Source organism: Nothobranchius furzeri, chromosome 7 (genome assembly GCF_043380555.1).
Source record: "Nothobranchius furzeri strain GRZ-AD chromosome 7, NfurGRZ-RIMD1, whole genome shotgun sequence".
In the NCBI taxonomy this organism is placed as follows: Eukaryota; Metazoa; Chordata; class Actinopteri; order Cyprinodontiformes; family Nothobranchiidae; genus Nothobranchius; species Nothobranchius furzeri.
The window spans coordinates 75,876,711-75,895,640 of record NC_091747.1 but is presented as its reverse complement, the minus strand read 5'-3'; the positions used below and the strand labels follow the sequence as shown (position 1 = coordinate 75,895,640).

The following is an 18,930-nucleotide window of genomic DNA, read 5'->3' as shown; positions in this document are numbered from 1 at the left end:
TTAGAGAAGCAAATGCTGCATTTAATGTTTGTTTGTTGTGTCTGTGAATGCTTCGGTGCCACGCTTTGTTGCTGGTTTATGAAGAAATCTTACATGTAGGTATTTTTACTTCCAGATGAATTACACTTAAACTAATTAACAGAAATGTAAAAAAAATTGCATTCTGATTTGAGTTTTGCTTCACGTGTTTGAATAATAACACAGGAGTCTAATTATAATTTGTAAGTATGATTCTGGAACAGTCTGGGACACTTCCTGTTAAATGGTCACAATAATCCTAGGGATGGGTACCTTTGACATTTGAATCGATTCGGTACTAATTCCCGGTACCTACGAATCGATACCGGTACTTAACGGTACCAATTTGATACTTTTGAGTGTTTATTATTTTAATTCTCTTTTATAATGAAATATATATTTTTCTCAATATAAAACAATATTTGATATATATCACGATAAATAACATTCAACTGTTTGTATTTTAACATCGTCCTTGTAGTTTTACAAGCTGATAATTAAACTGAAGCAAACATCTTTACTGTGAACTAAATTTACTGTGTATCTTCATTCCTTTTGCCGTCTTTTTTCATTTGATTTTTCCTACTGGGAAGTTAGAATTTCCGAGGAGAAAGTGAACGCACCATTAGCTGATAACAACGGTGGCAATGGAAGCTAACATATCAAGCTAACGTTATCTTAAACAGTTTATTTAGCTGCTGGAGCAGATTAAAACGATGATGCCTCACACTTAGATCGTTGTCACTGGTTTCATCTTCACCCAATCACTCGTCGCATTTAGTAAAGTGAAGCCAAACTTTAGAGCGCGTTCATGTTCTAGTCGAAAATTCGGAGTTCCGAGGAGAAATCGAACGCACCATTAGTGAAACGGAAGTTAACATATCAAGCTAACTTTATCTTAAACATTTTATTTACCTACCGGAGCAGATTAAGATGAGGATGTCTCACTTAGATCGTTGTCGCTGGTTTCATCATCACCCAGTTACCCATCACATTTAGTGAAGTGGACCCAAGCTTTAGCGTGCGTTCTTTCTACCATGCTGCTCTGTTTACAACTCGCTCGCAGGGACCGACGACATAACGGTCTTGCGCATGCACAGCTGTCTTGGCAAGTTCTCGTTATGAAGGAGGGGTACTGAAACGAGGCACCGTTTGAAGCGGCGTGAATCGGTGCTCGGTCGGTACTATGGAATTCGGTCGGTACCTTAAAAAGTACCGAATTCGGTACCCATCTGATGCCCATAAAATAAAAAAATCACGGCATCTGAAAAAGTTTAATAAGTTCTGTATTGCACGAACTAAATGTTTGTTTTAATATAATGACTTTAAGGTGGGAGCTCCTACTCACTGCAGATATTTAAGCTTGTAAGAGAAATAGGGAAGGAAGAGGTCAATAATCAATGGCTGTATTCCATTTTAAACAAATTCCTGCAACCAGCATGCACAGCTGCAGAAATAGAATGCAGCCCTTTACCACATTGCTTATACTCTTCTGAAGTCACATTGTCTGTCATGAAATCAACCAATCCTATTTCTGGCTCCCCTTGGACTAGCTGTTAGCTCATCAACCAGTCAAAATGAATTGTGTTTTTCTAAACCGAGGCCACGGTATTTATTTATTTATTTATTTCAGCCCGAGGTTTACAAGTGATTCTGATTGACTGATTGTCTGGTGTCATTGATGCATAGATCAAACAGTGACAGAAATATATGTAAATGCAAATAATCTGGTTTGAAAATGTGTTCATGTGTCAAATGAAGCGTGTTTTATTTTATTTTTTTTATTAAAAACAGGTTTACATTTGGATAAAGGTGGTGCTCCTAGTTAGCCTAGAAATCTGGACAGATGGGTGCAGGGGCTTCAGACTGGGGGGAAAGGACACTGGTTACCCAGAGCCCACTGCAGGGAGGGGCACTGAGACAGCCTTGGATAAAATGTTTTATTGTGTTATTTTTTTCGACTTACTCAGGCCTAGTCCACACGTAGCCGGGGGCTTTTGAAAACGAATATCCGCCCCTCCAAAAACTTGCATCCACACCTCCGCATTTTAAAAACAAACTCTGTCCACACGTACCCGGATAAATACGTTGTTAAGGACATGCCAGACCTGTAGGCGGCAGTACTTCCCCCGTTCTTAACCTCGTCCTTCGTCTGTGGTCTTCCGCAAGGAGCAGTAATTCCGCTTGCAAAAACAAACAAGCAGAAAGCGCTTGGACAATTGATGGATCGGGTAGTGACAGAGCGCAGCTCTGAAGGCTTCCATGCTGTCGGCTAGTGTAAACACAGGTCGCACACGTGATGTCAGCATTTTTTGTCGCGGAAAGTGACGTTGCAGACCTTAAAACTCCGGTTTTGTCCGTCCACACGCAGACACCCAAAACGGAGAAAACGCAGATCTTCACTTTGGCCGGAGTTTTTAAAAAGATCCGTTTTCGTGTGAAAAAACTCCATTTTCGTGTGGATGACAGGCCAAAACGTAGAGAAATATCTACGTTTTGGCAGATCCCCGGCTACGTGTGGACAGGGCCTTAATGTCTTAATAAACTTCCCTTTACCTGGATGAAAAGGTTAAAGTGACAATGTGTTGTTTGTACCATAAATCTCTGGAAATATCCATCGGAATGTTGTAAATTACTGAAAAGATGCCAAGTTGTTGGAAAATATTGGCAGTTTCAGAAAATACAACCATAAAAATCTCTTCTGAAATACATGGAGCGGTGTCTAAGTCTGGGCAACGCCATATTGGACGCCATGTTTCCTTCCACGGAAGGCCATGAGGACAGAACACATTTACTGATTTGTAACAAATGGTTACAAAACTTTCAACGTTAATAAACTTTATTGTTTTATACAGAATTAGCTCCACCCACTGACTTTAATGGGTGAGGTTGACAGATAAACATATTGATGAACAGACTACGAAACAATTGATTGAACCATGAAATAATTACATATTTTTAAATGAATTAAATATTTTTATTGACACAATCCATTAATTTTATATTAAAACTATAATTTCAGCAGAATATTTTGGGCTTTATTTATTTAATTGTTTTTGCCTCTACAGTTGGATATTTAATTTCTTTATATTTTATCTTAAAAATGGACAAAAATAATTTTGTTGAAAATGCAGGGATTATAAAATTTAGAATACATTACATTCACATACAGAAGCTGGTTTATTTCATTTTATAGGTATTTAACCTTTCATTATTGTAACAACATATATCAGTATTAGCAAAGCTTACCATCATGAGCCACATGGTCCTTTAGATACAGCAGCAGCAGGGTCCTCATTCTCTTTAGATAGCACTGAGGAGATGAGAAAAGGTGAACTCACCATACAAAATAAGTTATTCAATTTACAAGCAATCATTGGCAACTGATCATTTGAAAGGACATGATAGGATGGGTGGGTGGGATGATACTGCGACTGAGTGAAACAAAGATGGCGACAGCTTGGTTGAAATGGCTTTGGTATCAGCTTTGGTCAATTTAGACTTGGGCTTTTCTTTGAGTCGAGAACAGACGTGGAGACATTTGTTGGTACTCTTCGGTCAATGAAAGAAAAAACCCCAATGGTCAAAGAAATAGCTTGAATCTGACAAAAGTAATAATACAGTAAATAAAGAAAATGTTATGACCAATGAATGTCAGACATTGCTTCAGCAGAATGATAAAATAATAAACTCATGGAACTGGCAAGGATAAAGATGATGGTACTTCTAACTTAATATTTTGTTGCTTGTGCCTTGGTCTGCCTGAGTGTTCGTGGCAACCGGGTCTGGGGGTTTAAGATTTTGGCATCTGCCTGTTAGATCCCGGTGGCTGCCTGGTGGGGTCTGGGTCCCTGGGCTCTGCTGGGTCCCCGGCGGGGGTGGTCGCCCCTGGGTCCCGGGTCGCTGGGTCCCGGGCTCGGCCGGCTAGGGGGTGGGAGGCTGCGGGCGGGCCTGTGGGCTTGCCGCTGATATCTCCGGGGACTCTGCCGGCTGCTGGTTGTGGCCCCCCGGGGCGATCCTCTGTGCCTCTCGAGGGGGTCGGGGGCCTTCCTGGTTGCAGTCTCCTTGGGGTTCCTGCGTTCTGGGGCAGCGCCTGGATCTCTGGGACTTGGAGCTCCCCCCGTCTCCTGCGCATCTTTGGGGGGCGGATCTGTGGTCCCTCACACTCTCTGTTGGGCGCTCCTATAGAAAAACCTTAAATAAACAAGCACGTGTACACACACAGGTGCTCACATGGTGCTCTCAAAAGTATGGGCTTGGGCACGTTAAACACAGGTCTTAAGACTATGGTGGGCACTTAATGCGTTGTGATTTATTATCGTGATTCTTCAGTTAAGCAATATTGATTATATATATATTTTTTCTTTTCATCAAGTTGACACAGTGATAGGTAGATCTTGTTGTATTGTTGTTGTGTCCCTTTTTTTTGTGTCCCTTTGTTTTTTTTTGTCTTTTTTTCTGCAGGTCTAGAAGCAGACTCTTGTTCATTTTTGTTTATTTTTGATGCTCCACCTGAGAATAAATCTGTAAGGCTTGTCACCAGCATTCAGACATCAATTCTGCTTGCTTCACAGCCAGACAGGACACGTAAAAAAAAAAAAAATTGTTGCACAACCTTTTGAGGTAATCACTGCAATCAAATGATTCCTGTAACTGTCAGTGAGACTTCTGCACCTCTCAGCAGGTATTTTGGCCCACTCCTCATGAACAAACTGCTACAGCTGTCTCAGGTTTGAAGGGCACCTTTTCCAGACAGCATGCTTCAGCTCCTTCCAAAGATGTTCAATTGGATTGATGTCATGGCTCTCAGAAGGCCACTTTAGAACAGTCCAATGTTTTCCTCTTAGCCGTTCTTGGGTGTGTGTAGCTGTGTGTTTTGGGTCATTGTCCTGTTGAAAGACCCATGACCTCCCACTGAGACCAAGCTTTCTGACACTGGCCAGCACATTTCTCTCTAGAAGCCCTTGGTAGTCTTGAAGTTTCATTGTACCTTCCACAGATTCAAGACACCCCGTGTCAGATGCAGCAAAGCAGCCCCAGAACATAACAGAGCCTCCTCCATGTTTCACAGTAGGGACAGCGCTCTTTTCTTGATAAGCTTCATTTTTCCATCTTTGTCTCATCTGTCCATGGAACAGTCTCTCAGAAGCTTTGTGGCTTGTAGACATGTAATTTTGCATATTCCAGTCTGACTTTATGATTTGTTTTGAACAGTGTTGTCCTCCTTGGTCGTCTCCCATGTAGTCCACTTTGACTCAAACAACAATGGATCATCATCATCACCATCATTGAATCCGATCGCACCAACAAACATTTAAAGCCCAGCTTGAAGTTCACCTTGGATCTCTAGAATTTTTCTGGGCTTTTTGTTACCATTCTGATTATCCGTCTCTTTGATTTGTCATCATACTTCCTCTTGCGACTATGTCCATGGAGCTTGGCTACAGTCCCATAGATCTTAAATTTCTGAATAATATGTACAACTTAAGCCACAGGAACATTTACCTGCTTGGAGAAGGTCTAATAGCCTTTACCTTCAACATGCTTGTCTATTTTTGTCTTTTTAATCTCCTGAGATGACTCTTTCCATCACTTCCTCTGGTCCATGTCGAGTGTGATACACACCATGTCACCAAACAACACAGTGACTACCTGGAGCCCTATATATAGACCCACTGACTGATTACAAGACTGTAGACACCTGTGATGCTAATTAGTGGACACACCTTCAATTACCATGTCCTTTTGGTGACATTTTCAGTCTTTTCTAGGGGTCCCAACAAATTTGTCCACACCTGTAAAAGTCCTTAAGTCCTTCATTTAGAAAAAGGATTTGGATCTTCTACGACAGCGTATGGCGGACTGCCCCATTGACTGACATCTGTAGCAGTGAGTATGTCACATCATTTGCTGTGTCAATCAATTTCCCTCTGGGATTAATAAAGTATTTTTGAATTGAATGCGGTTTTAAAAACAACCACATATCCCACCCCAAACTGGGTTGTGGCCAGACTTTATAACATGTATAGGATGGCTTGCCAGGCTGGCTCCAAATCATTGGTGGGAAGAAAACGTGTGTTCAAATTTTTATTTCATATTTAAATCCTTTTATGGACAGAAATAAGGAATTATACTGCCATCTGTTGGTGGTTTGAGACCATTCATTCATCCATTATCTGAAAAGTTTAAGCAGTTTTGAGACTATTACAAACTATTTCAGGAACTATTATAGTTTTCAATTTCATAGAATTTCTACTCAATTCACCAAAAGTCTTTAAGCAATTCTAAACCAAAGAAAGAAAACCATAACAGTGCTCCATCTAAAAGGTATTTTAAATCATGAACTCAACGAAAGAAGTCCCCCTATACACCAGAATGTTGGTTTCAGTGTTAGTAAAGTAAAATAAACCCAAAGAGTTGAATACACAAGTAAAAAAAGATATTTTCTGGGTCAGGGACCTCCTGCCCTTTTTCTGCATCTCTTTGAATCAGATGTTTACAAAACGAGAGTGATATCCAAGCTGTATGTCTAAAAGTTTCAGATTTTTGTGTGAACAGGTTTTCTCGAATGACACAGGGTTTGACCATTTTGACTGCCTGTGTTTTCTAAATGAGCTCCTTATCATAACTGGAATAACTAACACAACTGTATTCAACTCACATACCAGACAAAACATTATGACCAATGGAATAAATACCAGTAATTTTGTTCACACAACAATCTGCAGAAATGAACAACTCATTGCTGTACAAATAGGGGCACTTTTTGTTTTGACAGGTCTGGTGTGCTTTACAGGGAAATATATAAAGTTGTGGCCTATCGAGTACTAGGAACCCCAAATCACCACATCACACAATTCTGGAGTTTCATCGATGTCCAGGTTCCTGTTTGTATTAAATTAAATTAAATTAAATTAAATTAAATATAATTTTTTCTATTATAGTTTATTGTCTTTTTCCCAACAGATAATGTCTTTCTATCCATTATCAGCTGCTTTTCCAGGGTCAGGGCATGGAGGCGGCAGCCTAAGCAGTAAGGCCCAGACTTTTCTCTCCCCAGCCACTTGGGCCAGATCCTACAAGGAATCACAAGGTGTTCCCTGGCGAGCTGAGAGGCATAGTCCCTCCAGCGTGTCCTGGGTCTTCAGTTGGGTCTCTTCCAAATTGGATATGCCTGCAAATCCTCATCAGGGAGGCGTCCAGGACGCTTTCCTAACTAGATGCTCGAGCCAACTTAGCTGGCTCCTCTAAATGTGGAGAAGCAGCAGGTCTACTCTGAGTACCTCCCAGATTACTGAGCTCCTCACCCTATCTAAGGGAGAGCCCAGATGCCCTGTGGAGAAAACTAATTTCTGGCACTTTTATCTCATTCTTTTGGCCACTACCCAAAGCTCGTGACCATAGGTGAGGGTAGGGGTGCAGATCGACCGGTAAATCAAGAGCTTCGCCTTCCGGCTCAAGTACAAGACCTTGAGATAAACTCCTCCACTTGAGGCAGGACCTCATCGCTGACCTGGAGAAGCATTCATTAATTTTATATATTTAACTTTTTTTTCCAGTGTCCTATTGTATAATTTCTTTCAGTTCCAAGTCCACTCCATTGTTTCAAGCATCAACAAACAGGTATTTGAAGTATTAATGCCCTTAGACCGTGATACCAGGCTGTAAACATAAATCTTCACGGTGTGTTTATGACGCAGATGTTTCCAGATGTTTGTCATGCTAACATATGAATATGTTCTTCTCAGAAACTCATTTTCCATCGAGGACAGCACAGCAATTTGACAAAACAAAATAATTTATTCTCATCAAACCCAGAGGCAATTGGTGGTCATTACAGTTAGCTGATGGGTTTTACACAAACTACACACAACCACAGTCAGCTCATCACTACATCATCTACTCAAAATAAAGCACACTAGAAAAACATTAGTAAACAATACATTAGCTCTTTTAGCACCATTCATTATAATATTCTGCAGGTAGACAAGAATCATTTACGTTTCTATGGGTTCTACAATGTCCACAGGCTTGAGTTTCCTCTTCTCTGAAAGCCTGGAGGAGACGTTTACATTCGGTACCACAAGACACGTGTGCAACAATCTGCAGCTAATAAACTCTTTTTCGTTGTTCATCTTTTATATTAGATCAGTTGTTGCATTATTATTCCTAAATGTATTTAAAAAACAAAACTGTCCACAAATGTCTGAAGGAGGACTTAGAAAGGAACGGGCCCGTAGTAAGCAGTGTATGCTGCGACGATGCCTTCAGTGTCGGCCATGTCATCGCAGGCTTCGTTCAGCTCACACACCTCCCTCAGGCTGCAGGACAGAAGGAAAGAGGGACCATGTAACTCAGATTCACACTTTTATTTTTGTGTGCACCAAAATAACGCAATATTTACTGGGTAGGACTCAATATTGTACCTTTCCAGCTGCAGAGGGCTCAGGATTCCTCCTGAAGCAGCTCGTCTTCTCCTCAGGAGGACAGAGGCCAGGTCTCTCTTCGTCACCACATGAGAAACTAAAGTAGAAGAGATGAAACTGTTTTCTTTCTGTGCACCAACAGAAAATGTCTTTTTAAAAAAAAAGCTGCAATACCTTCAGCGCTGGCTGACTCTGATGAAGATGAGGAAGATGAAGAAGAAGAGGCGGCAGAGTCAGAGGCTGAAGAGGATTCAGAAGACTCGGTGGAGGAGGACTCGGATGATTCGGACGACTGAGAAGACTCAGAGGACTCAGAGGACTCTGATGACTCCGAGGCTGAATCAGAGGCTGAGGAGTCTGAGCTGGAGTTGGAATCAGATGCTGAAGAGTCAGAAGCAGAGGATGAAGCTGAACTGGACTCGGAGGAGGAAGAGGAAGGTGAATCTGGTGCAGCGGCGGGGTCAGCGGCGGGGTCAGCAGCGGGGTCAGCAGCAAGGTCCACAATAACCTCAGGTTCCACAGCTGATGGAGAAAGAAAGGAACATTTTAAGGTGTTTAATAAACATGTGGGTTTAAACAGATGATGAGAGTTTTTCCTCACCTCCCATGGACCAGCAGACTGAGAGAAGAGCGCAAATGGAGAGCAGAGCCAGAGACTTCATGATGTCTTGTTGTTGGTTTCTCCTCGCAGACGATCGGCTTCTTGTTTCTTTGCTTTCCTTCGAGGATCTCGTTCTGTTTCTCAGCCTTAATCCAGGGTCAATATATACCGTGTCCCGGCTCTGTTGGCAGACCAGACCCATACATGACCTCTGATTGGTTGGAGAATCAAATGTCAACGTTTCCGCTTCCTCTTGTTGTTTAAAGCTCCTACAAACACCCACGCAGTTGCTGGCACTGGGTCCAGAACCTCCTTCCGTGTACACAGCCTCAAACATTCCAGTCATTTGACTTTGTACAGTGTGTGGTCTGTACACCTGTATGTTGGAATTCTTGTGATGATTGGGGTCAAAAGTGGAAATGAACTTCAGACCTCGGGGATTCCCCCTAAAGCATCCACAAAAAGAGTCTTCTCCCTCAGAAAACACTCAATAATCTACCTTTGGCGTTTATAGGGGTGTACAAACCAGCAGATGCATGTCCAGTTAACTTTTAAAAGATCCTAAAACACTTGGCAACATGCATGGCATCTTTTTCCTCCCGCCAATTATTCTCTGTGGTCAAACCAATCATTTTATCCTTGTTTTGTTTGCCAGTCGTCTGCTCCCCCTTCAAATTCTTCTGGAACCTCACTCCTCATCTCCGAGGTATAAATAATGCAACGGTCACTGGATGGCAGAGTTACAAGATTTCTATAAAATACCCTGAAAATGTAATTGGATTTTAATCAGGGTGGGCATTTTTCACATCAAACTTGTGCCTTTGCTGTTATGTTGGAAGACTTTTTGTCCCAGATGTGATCCCCCACCCCCACAAACCCCAAACTACAGCCTGAGGCCACCGCAAGCTACTAATCGGCAGACAGGGAACAGCAGTGAACCTCATTATGCGACAGGGCTTAATTAGAGTGTTGCAGAGTCCCAGTTGAACCGCAGTCAGTGGCTAAATGCAGATCCAACAGGGCCCTGGTTCTGGACCCATCCAAGGCATGGCCACGGTTTACAAACGCCAACCAGCAGCCCAAAACACGGCCGGACTCGTGGTATTTCAGCCTATATGGAGGTAAATTTAGGCAGTCCCCATGTGTTGGATGCAAAGTGTTCAGCGTGCGGCTTTGGCTGCAGCTTTCTGTTTGTTCGATATGGTTCACGTGTGGCTTCAGCTGTGGGTTGTTTTCCCTTTTTTGACTGAAATAAAATGTAGAGGTTTTCAAATCTGGACTAAACTACACCGCACTTGTCACCCTCTTCTTCCTCACTTCATATATGAAGGTCTGTGAGTACCCCCAGCCTGCTCCTCTGTCCTGGAGAGAGAGACCTGGCCTGCTGAGTGACCTTCGTGTATCGCAGTCTGGTTTTATTCCTGGTTCGGTGATTTGTTTTGGATTGTGCTCCATGCAATTTCTGTGTCTGCTTCAGTGTCCTCTTTTGTGGATCCACTTCAGTGTGTTGGAGAAAACAATCGCTCTGACAAGGAAAAGGAAAAACAGCGTCTAGGACTTTGGACTTGCTCTGCTTTATTCTGCCAACCAGTAATACTGAGTTTATGCTTTACTGATTTTCCAGAGTCCTACTGGCCTTTTGTCTGACTACCAATCAAAATATGACATAAATAATTTGCTTAATCCCCCATTGTTTCATAGAGGATTGATCCTTTACATGAGAACAACTCATAAGATGTAAAAAAAACCTACATATAAAAATATATGACAGTTTGTATGAAGTCGTATGCTTTTTCCTGTTGCTCTAATTAATTTGTTCTTGTAAGGAAAATAGACATTTGACACTTCAGCCCTTTTACCAGTGAGGGTATTTCTAAGTGAGCTATTGACGTAAAGTTTCCACCACATGTCAATATCAATGCTTGTATGTAATTCATGCAAAGGCCTTTAAGTCCATAAAATGAGTTATGTGTAATAAAGTGAAAAGACACAGGGGAAAAGTATTAAACACGTGAAGATAACAAGGAGCTAAGTGGCAGAGAAATCCAGGAGATGACCTGAAATCTGTCACCACGCCCCCTGGCACTACTAATTGATATCAGCTGTTTTAGGCCTAATCAATGGCCTGTAATGGCTTCTCATTATCCAGGAGGCAGATAGGCGGGGCTTGGTGACCAGGTGTGGCCGCTCCAAGGATCCAGTGGCGGTGGGTTTGGTGGTCCCTCTCTTTGGCTATAAATACGAATGCCAGATTCGGGATGGGTGTTTGGTATTTACAACCGAATAGGTAGTATTGCTGTGTGCCTTGCGTTTGGTGGGGGACTGTTTGCTGGCGGGCTCTGTCATCTGTTCGAACTCGGTGACTACGCTGGAAGCTCTATCTAGGACAGGCTCTAAGTATAGGGAGCCGAAGTCACTTCCACATCATGGATCCCCGGAAGAACGAAAAAACGAATGCAAGTCGATGGGTCTAAAAATGCTATTTTTCTAATTCCGCTTATTTTGTGCCATGGATTTCACATATGATGTCCTTGAATTTTAAAGACACATTTTGATACCAAGAACGCACTTATTTTCTAACAGGGGGAAACGCAATTTTAGGTTTTGTGTGAAAATAAGTCTAGGACTACAAATGCGCTTCACGAAAGTGATGTCATCTAGCCAGACACGGAGAAAACTGAGAGAACACAGCTGTAAGTTCAGGAAACTTCCCACTGGAGGAAAGAACCACCATAAATGTGGTCATTTGGTAAGTAGCAGCTACTTTGGGGAAAGGAGATTATGTGGTGACCTCACATATGCGACATGCCGATTTCTAGTTTGTAGCCATGCTAATTACAAACTTTTACAAACATAAATCTCAAAGTATATGACTGGGTGGACGCAGTGGCCAAAGGTGCCCTAGGGTAGCTGAAGTGGGGTTGGAAGTGATGTTTGGCCAACCAAAGAGCTGCTATGAAACTGGTTGAGAGGCCATGGGAATGTGGCAGACTTCCTGGGATGCGGGGGTGATGGGTAGGGGTTTTTATGAGCTGCGGTGAGCTGTGGGTGGTCGCCGGCAGGTCTTTGCTTGTGGGAGGGGGAACTCTGTGGTCTTGACCCAGTTGAGGTTGGGCAATAGTGGTCTACGGGGTTGGCTGGTTTTAGTAGGGAAGCACCCGAATGGATTTGTGACTGTGGGAGTTGGAAACTGTGAGCCATGGGCTTCTGTGCTACTGGTGATATGCCGAAGAAAGAGGTTCTTTTTTTTATACCTTTGGTGGCCCTTGGTGTGTCTGTATTCAGTTTGAGAACTTTATTGGAGACAGAGGACTGGTGGGGGTGAAGGCGTTGTTGGGCTTTCTGCGCAAGGTTGGGTGTATGGCAGAATTTGAAGGGGACTTGGTGCTATGCAGTCATTGTTGTGGCAGCAATGTGTCTGTTAAGCCGGGTGTACACTGTGCGACTTTTTCACTTTTTTGAGCCGATTTTCCACTCGTGCGAGAATCCACAAGATCGGGGTGAGTTTTGTGCCGAGCGTCGTGTAGTGTACAGGGGGTTACGAGAGGCGATTAACACCATGTGACCAGCTACCGATCAGCAATCGTGAGCTCGCACAAACTTCTGGCGTGTTTAATATTTTGCTCGTCCCTCGTGAGGGTATAGCACTGTTGAAGTGGTGCTGCGAGCAGCTGCGACCCAAAAAGTATCAGAACCGCTCACGGCGCATGCGCAATCCTGCATCAACACTGCTCGCTCGCTATTTCCCAAATAACACACGTTGTTCGTTTTAATTTCTACACGTTTTTTTTTACTCAAAGATTTTCAAGAAAGCATGTTTGTCGTGTTCATGTCAAATTAAACTGATCACAAAACACAGATTTACTTTCTTTATTTCGTTTTCCTCATCCAACCCCCTTAAATCCCTGTGTGTCCTCCTACAGCACTCCCGAAGGACAGCAGGCAAGACAAGACAAAAAAGTCTGATGTGCTGTGTAAAAACTGCTATTTTTAGCATATTTTTAGGTCCGACGTGTTGCTACCAGACGTACAGTGTGAGCAGTCAGATCGCATCCAAGAACTGGGTCGTGCAGTGTAAGCACATGACTCGTGAGATCTGCCCTGCAAGGAAGTCGTACAGTTTGAGCTGAAGCTGAGTGCTATGAGTGAAAAAGTCGCACAGTGTACGCCCGGCTTTAGGCGTCCAGCCGGCCGATTCGAACAAAGAAGAAAGAGGCACACAGAAAGGCTTCATGATGGGTAAAAGCAAAGAACTTTGTGATCTTATTATTGAAAAGCCTTCTGATGGCAATGGGTATGGGCACATTTCCAGAATGCTGAACGTTCTTGTGAGCACTGTGGGGGCCATTTTCAAGAAATGAAAAGCATAAACTGGCCACAGGTGCTCCATGTACGATTCCTGTCTGAGGAGTCCAAAAAATAATCGAGAGAGTTCTCCAAGAGCCAAGAATCACTTGGGCAGAACTTCAGGAAGACCTTGCATCAGCAGGTACTGATGCTTCAAAGAAAACTACAAGCAATGCTTGCTTTTCAGCAAGGTTTACTGGCAGACTTCATGTTGCTGAAGGCAGGATCAATGGAGGAATGTACTGAGACATCCTGGATAAAGATCTGCTGCCATCTACCAGAAAGCTGAAAAGGAAATGAGGGTGGACATTTCAGCAAGACACCTAAACACAAGGCCTAGGATCAATGAATAGGTGTCCAAGACAGAAAATCAAGTTGCTTGAATGGCTCAGTCTGTCCCATCACCTACATCCCAAAGAAAATCTCTGGAAGAGGTCCAATGAACCTTCAAGATTTAAAGACTGAGTGGAAGAATCACTCCTGAGCAAAGCAAGCGTCTGGTCTCTCCATATCTCCATAGGCATCTAGAAGCTATAATCATAACAAAGGCTTTTCTACAAAGTATTAAAAGTGTTCAGTAATTTTTCCTTGTGTCATTTCATTTTATTTATTATGACTCTCCTTGTATACCTAAATGTTCAGATGTTTTTGTATGAATTGAACATTTTGCTTGGTGGCAACATCTGGCAGAAACGTTGTGTCAATAGCCCACTTAGAAACATGTCATGTTCTGTGTCCCCTTGGTCCCCAGCCCTCTCCTGTTCGTTCTCTGCATTCCCCTCATGTGTTCCCTTGTGCTGTGTGTGTCCCTATGCTTCCCCAGCCCTCTCCAGGTTCTCCTCATGTGTCTCCTTGTGTTCTCCAGCTCCCTCTAGGCTTCCCTCATTTCCTCCTAGTCACTCCCTATTAGTTTGTATTAGCCCTCCTCACCACTCCAGTCATTAGTTGTTTATCTTTTGCCCTTAGTCTTTAGGTTTAGTTATTTAGTGTTTTATAGATTATGGTTTATCTTCCCCGCGCTAAAGTTCTTTCCCCATTTAGTTTATGATAGGTAATTTTTGATTTATCCCATATTACCTTAAAGGACGACACACACAGAGAGAGAGAGTAGATTATTCGTAATGTCCATGAATCGTCATGCGAGAGCTGGGTGCAGAAACCCCCTCCATGGAGCTAACCAGGCCCCCTCTGCTCCTGGGGAAAGCCTTCAGCTCACCAGCTCTGCATGCCCGCATTCTCCACCAAAATGTTAGGTAATTAAATGTGGGGTAATAACCCTGGAACCTGAAATAACACTCATGACAACAAGGAAGACATTTTACCCTGAGTCCCCAAAATAATGGAGAGTTAACGCAGAGGAACCTCCTCCGAGCTTGTCCCCCACGTTACTCCCCCATCTCCTCAGTTTCCCAGGGGCTTTATTCAGCAAAGGATGGAGGAGAAGGCGGGGCCTTATCAGGTTACAGAGGTACAGAGCTCCGGGAGTTGACGTCACTTCTCCCAGCATGCAACAGTTCAAATCGAAACGGCGCCATATTGGCATGCAGAAGCCGGCAGCTGGACTATTTGTTATTGTCAGAAAACTCAAACGGGAAATATGGTAGATTCCTGTTGTGCCCCAGGATGCAGAACAGACGCGGACGACATAAGGAATGAGCCATCTAAAGGATTCCCCAAGATCCTTAGTGCCGCAAACGTTGGATCATTGTAATAAAACGCACTAGTGACCGGGCTGAAATGAAGCTGTGGGATCCCGAGAGTAAAGGTTTTCGCTTATGCAGCGACCACTTCATATCAGGTACTTAAACCAACGTTTCCTCAACTGTGTATGGTATTTATTTTAAATGCTTTTATTACGATTCTTAGTGGGCTTCCTAAACTTATTTTGGCGTGGCTTTTTCTGTCTTATTACTCATAGCAACAAGTAAACATCACGTAAAACGTTGCCTCGTGAGTTCTGCGTGCTGCCGTTTCCGTGTTTTATGATCACAACAATTAACCAGCTAAGCTGTATTTAATTTTTAAGCAATGGTTGATCAATTGTCAGATCACACATAAAAAGCACTTTGGATTGCTATTATCTGTCTCACCGAGAATACTTACGTGTAAATCTGTTATTTGTCCGTCCATCCATCCATTTTCATCCGCGTATCCGGAGTCAGGTTGCGGGGGCAGTAGCGTGACTTCCCTCTCCCCAGCCGCCAGAGCCAGCTCTTCCGGGTAAATCCCAAGGGGTTCCCCGGTCAGGTCCGGTGTTGTGCCGGTAAGAAGTCCGCTCCGACAGCTTATGGCATCGGAGCGGGCAGTAGAGTCGAGAGTCCCAGACCTTCTCCCCAGCTCCTCCGGCCGAGGGAATCCCAAGGGGTTTCCCCGGCCAGGTCCGGTGTTGTGCCAGTAAGAAGTCCGCTCCGACAGCTTCTGGCGTTTTTAAAAAGTATCCCAGGGGCACGGTAAGGGTCGGAGATGTTTAGTCTATTTAATTTCTGACTATATAAAACGATTTCTTCTGTTTTAAAGTGTGAAGTAAACTCCGACGAAGTAAAATCCAAGCGGATCCCGTTCATGTTCATGGTTACATCTGTGTTTGTTTACCTTTTTTGCATGCCAAAATGGCGTCCACTAACTGAGAGTCACGTGGGGTCCGGAGCTCTACAGAGGTTTGGTTGGAATCAACATCCTTGACTGCAAACGAGCTTCTCTGCTCAACCTTTCATGAACAGCCACAGTTGGCAAACACAGAGATTCATGAAGTGTTAATAACACAAAATGGGCATCTTTTAGGCCTCAAAAAGGTACAATTATAAAAATACCCAACAGTTTATTTATGACACCTGTCTTCCCTCTTGACCTCACTCCTCACGCCTGTCACCTGTTCCCCTGATTGCTTCCCTCTGTGTTAAAAACCCTGTCTTGTCCCTCAGTGTTTGTTGCTTCATTGTTGTATTTGTCAGCATAGTTTTGTCCCTCCTCTCGAGACTCTCTAATTTCTTGCTCCTGAGTGAGCTTTGGTTTTGTTTTTTCTGAGTTTTAGTTTCAGGCTTAGAGTCCTGCACCTTTTGAGTTTTTGAAATACATCCTAAATAAAAGGATTATATTTTTACCTCCGCTCCTGCTTCGAGTCATTCGGTGGTTCTGCATCTTGGGTCCAAACCTCCTGCTCCTCAACGTGACACTTACTGATGAAAATGTGTCAATGTGCTTATTTTTCCTGTAAAAAAACAAACACACGTAGAGATAATTCTACATTTTTATGCTCTAAGCTGTTAAAACCGATGTGCCTGATTATAAACAATACGCTGCTGAACACGGGAACACTGAGTTTAGATGATAAAATAACATAAAGTAATTCCATTAATGCTCCAGTTTTCACTTTTTTCTGCTCTTGGGTTTTATAATTGAAGTCTAATTTATTCTACTATTTACAATTGTGCTTATGTAATTAAAAAATACCTGTAAAACAAATGACAGTGTTTGGCGAATGACTGCTTTGTGTTTCTGATAAGTCATTAATGAAGTAAGCTCATCTTGGGACAGAGACAGCAACTGGTCTACATGACATTAGGATCAGGGGATCCTGGGGATTCCAGTTTGTTCATGATAATAATGAATCTTCCTCTTGCAGCAGAATCTGTCATGGAGTTCCTCAGGGGTCGATGCTTAGACTCCTTACTTTAATCCTTTAACGCTTATTGCTTCAAATTAATGAAAATGCAAAGAGATGAAAGAGATCAAGAATTTGTGCTAAAAGTACAGAAGCAGGTCGTAATGGGCACGTCGGATATAACGGCTGCACTTGAGGACTATGGGTTGTTGCTTCATGACAAGAGACCAGTTTGACTTCAGCATTTATTTTCTGACCTGTAGCTCAGTTTTAGCTGTTGCAGCCCCAACTGCAGTGGCGGCTGGCCAGTAGAGGGCGATAGGGCGCCGCCCTCCCAGTTTCCCCTGTGTTTTTAATTTTTATTTTAAAAAATAAAAAAATAAAATTAACAATAATCACATATTCTAAGTTAATTGTGTGTTTTGTAACAAAAATAAATCATATATATATATATGTATATATATATATATATATATATATATATATATATTTGTCTCTGCCGGTCTCTGCCGAGCGGTGGAGGCTGTGTGCTGTTTTTCAATCACCCAAGCAGGACGGGACTAGTTGTCCAATTGCTGACAAGAAAATCAAAGGGTAGGAATGGGAATGTATCCAATCAGCGTCGACGTTGTTTCAGAACGTTTCAGAAGCATGATGGGCGATAGAGCTACCGCCAAGGCTTTCGTTGGTGTTCGGTAGAACTCGGAGAGTCTCGACTCCAGCCCGTTTTTGGTCGTGACTCGTGACGGTCATGACGCAGACATAGACATGGATGCCAGTGCGCCTACAACATGGAAACCGGATCTCAGCAGCCACTGAATTCAGTTCGGTCTCTTCTCCAGTATCCGTTCGAGAGGAGAACTATGGTGGAAAAACTTAATGTCAAAGAGCTTGGACCAGATCAGCCCGACGTAAAGATAAGCCAGCAGGACAAGGAGAAGGGTAAACTGTACACACGATGTTTCTCCCAAAATTGGTACACCAGGAAGCAGTGGCTAGCTGGATGCAATCACGCTAATGCGTTATTTTGCTTTCTGTGTTTGTTATTCAAAACGGCTGGGATCCACAGAAGGTGGATGTGGAACTTGTGTCTCATTGGGGACTCCATTCATTCTCTGACTGAGGAATGCAACGCATCAGTGCAGCAGCCAACAAAGAAACGGAGGACGTTTGGACAGGGAGAACAGCAGCTGGGTGCAGAGGTAAGCTGTACATTACATTTCTGTAAACAAGACAATCAGAATCAGAAATCCTTGGCTGTCCCACAAACCGGGACATTTGTTCAATAACATGTACATTGTTTAATGTGCAATAACTGTAAAAACTAATTTCAACACACATACCTATTATACATATTTAATCATGTAAATGTGTATTTCATGTAAATTTGTACATACATCAATCTGATTCCATTTTACTTGTTACACTTCTGCTGCAGCAAACAAATTTCCCAGCTTTTGGGACAATAAAACATTTCTGATTCTCAATGAGATGTTTTTACATTTGAAGTAAAAACATCTCATTGAGAACCAGAAATGTTTTATTGTCCCAAAAAGTGGGAAATATGACATTTGTAAGAGGATGCTGATGACATTATTTCCTATGAAAGTGTTTCCACTTTCCATAAGTCCTAACAGTGTAAATTTCTGGCATTTTGTCTAAGTAGTGTTTACTACCATTACTGTAAGAGTGACCTGCTCATAATTTTTCGTGTTCACTCAAATGTTGAAATTAAACAAAATGTTTTTGTTACTTGCCTCTTGCATTGCCTATTTACCATTTATGGTCGTGTTATTTTATGTGCAATTTAATGCAGTATTTTTCAACCTTGGTCCGCAAGGCAGCGTGCCAATAGTCAGACACACCTGGATTAATCCGTTTGTCCAGTAATGTAAGACAGGAAATAAAAGAGCTGTGCTTAATTCAGGAAATAGTGA

The 18,930-nt window shown here is 42.7% G+C and overlaps 1 protein-coding gene across 1 annotated transcript; it reads right to left on the bottom strand.

Annotated features, from left to right (window-relative positions):
- Positions 1–7,798: 7,798 nt before the first annotated feature.
- bglapl (bone gamma-carboxyglutamate (gla) protein, like) lies at positions 7,799–9,907 on the bottom strand. Its single transcript, XM_015954254.3, has 4 exons — positions 9,046–9,907; positions 8,619–8,966; positions 8,445–8,541; positions 7,799–8,339 (listed from the first exon to the last, which is right to left on the bottom strand). Exons 1-4 carry the CDS (start codon positions 9,389–9,391, stop codon positions 8,237–8,239), a joined length of 894 nt encoding a protein of 297 aa, XP_015809740.3. The 5' UTR covers positions 9,392–9,907; the 3' UTR covers positions 7,799–8,236.
- Between the last annotated feature and the right edge of the window lie 9,023 nt (positions 9,908–18,930).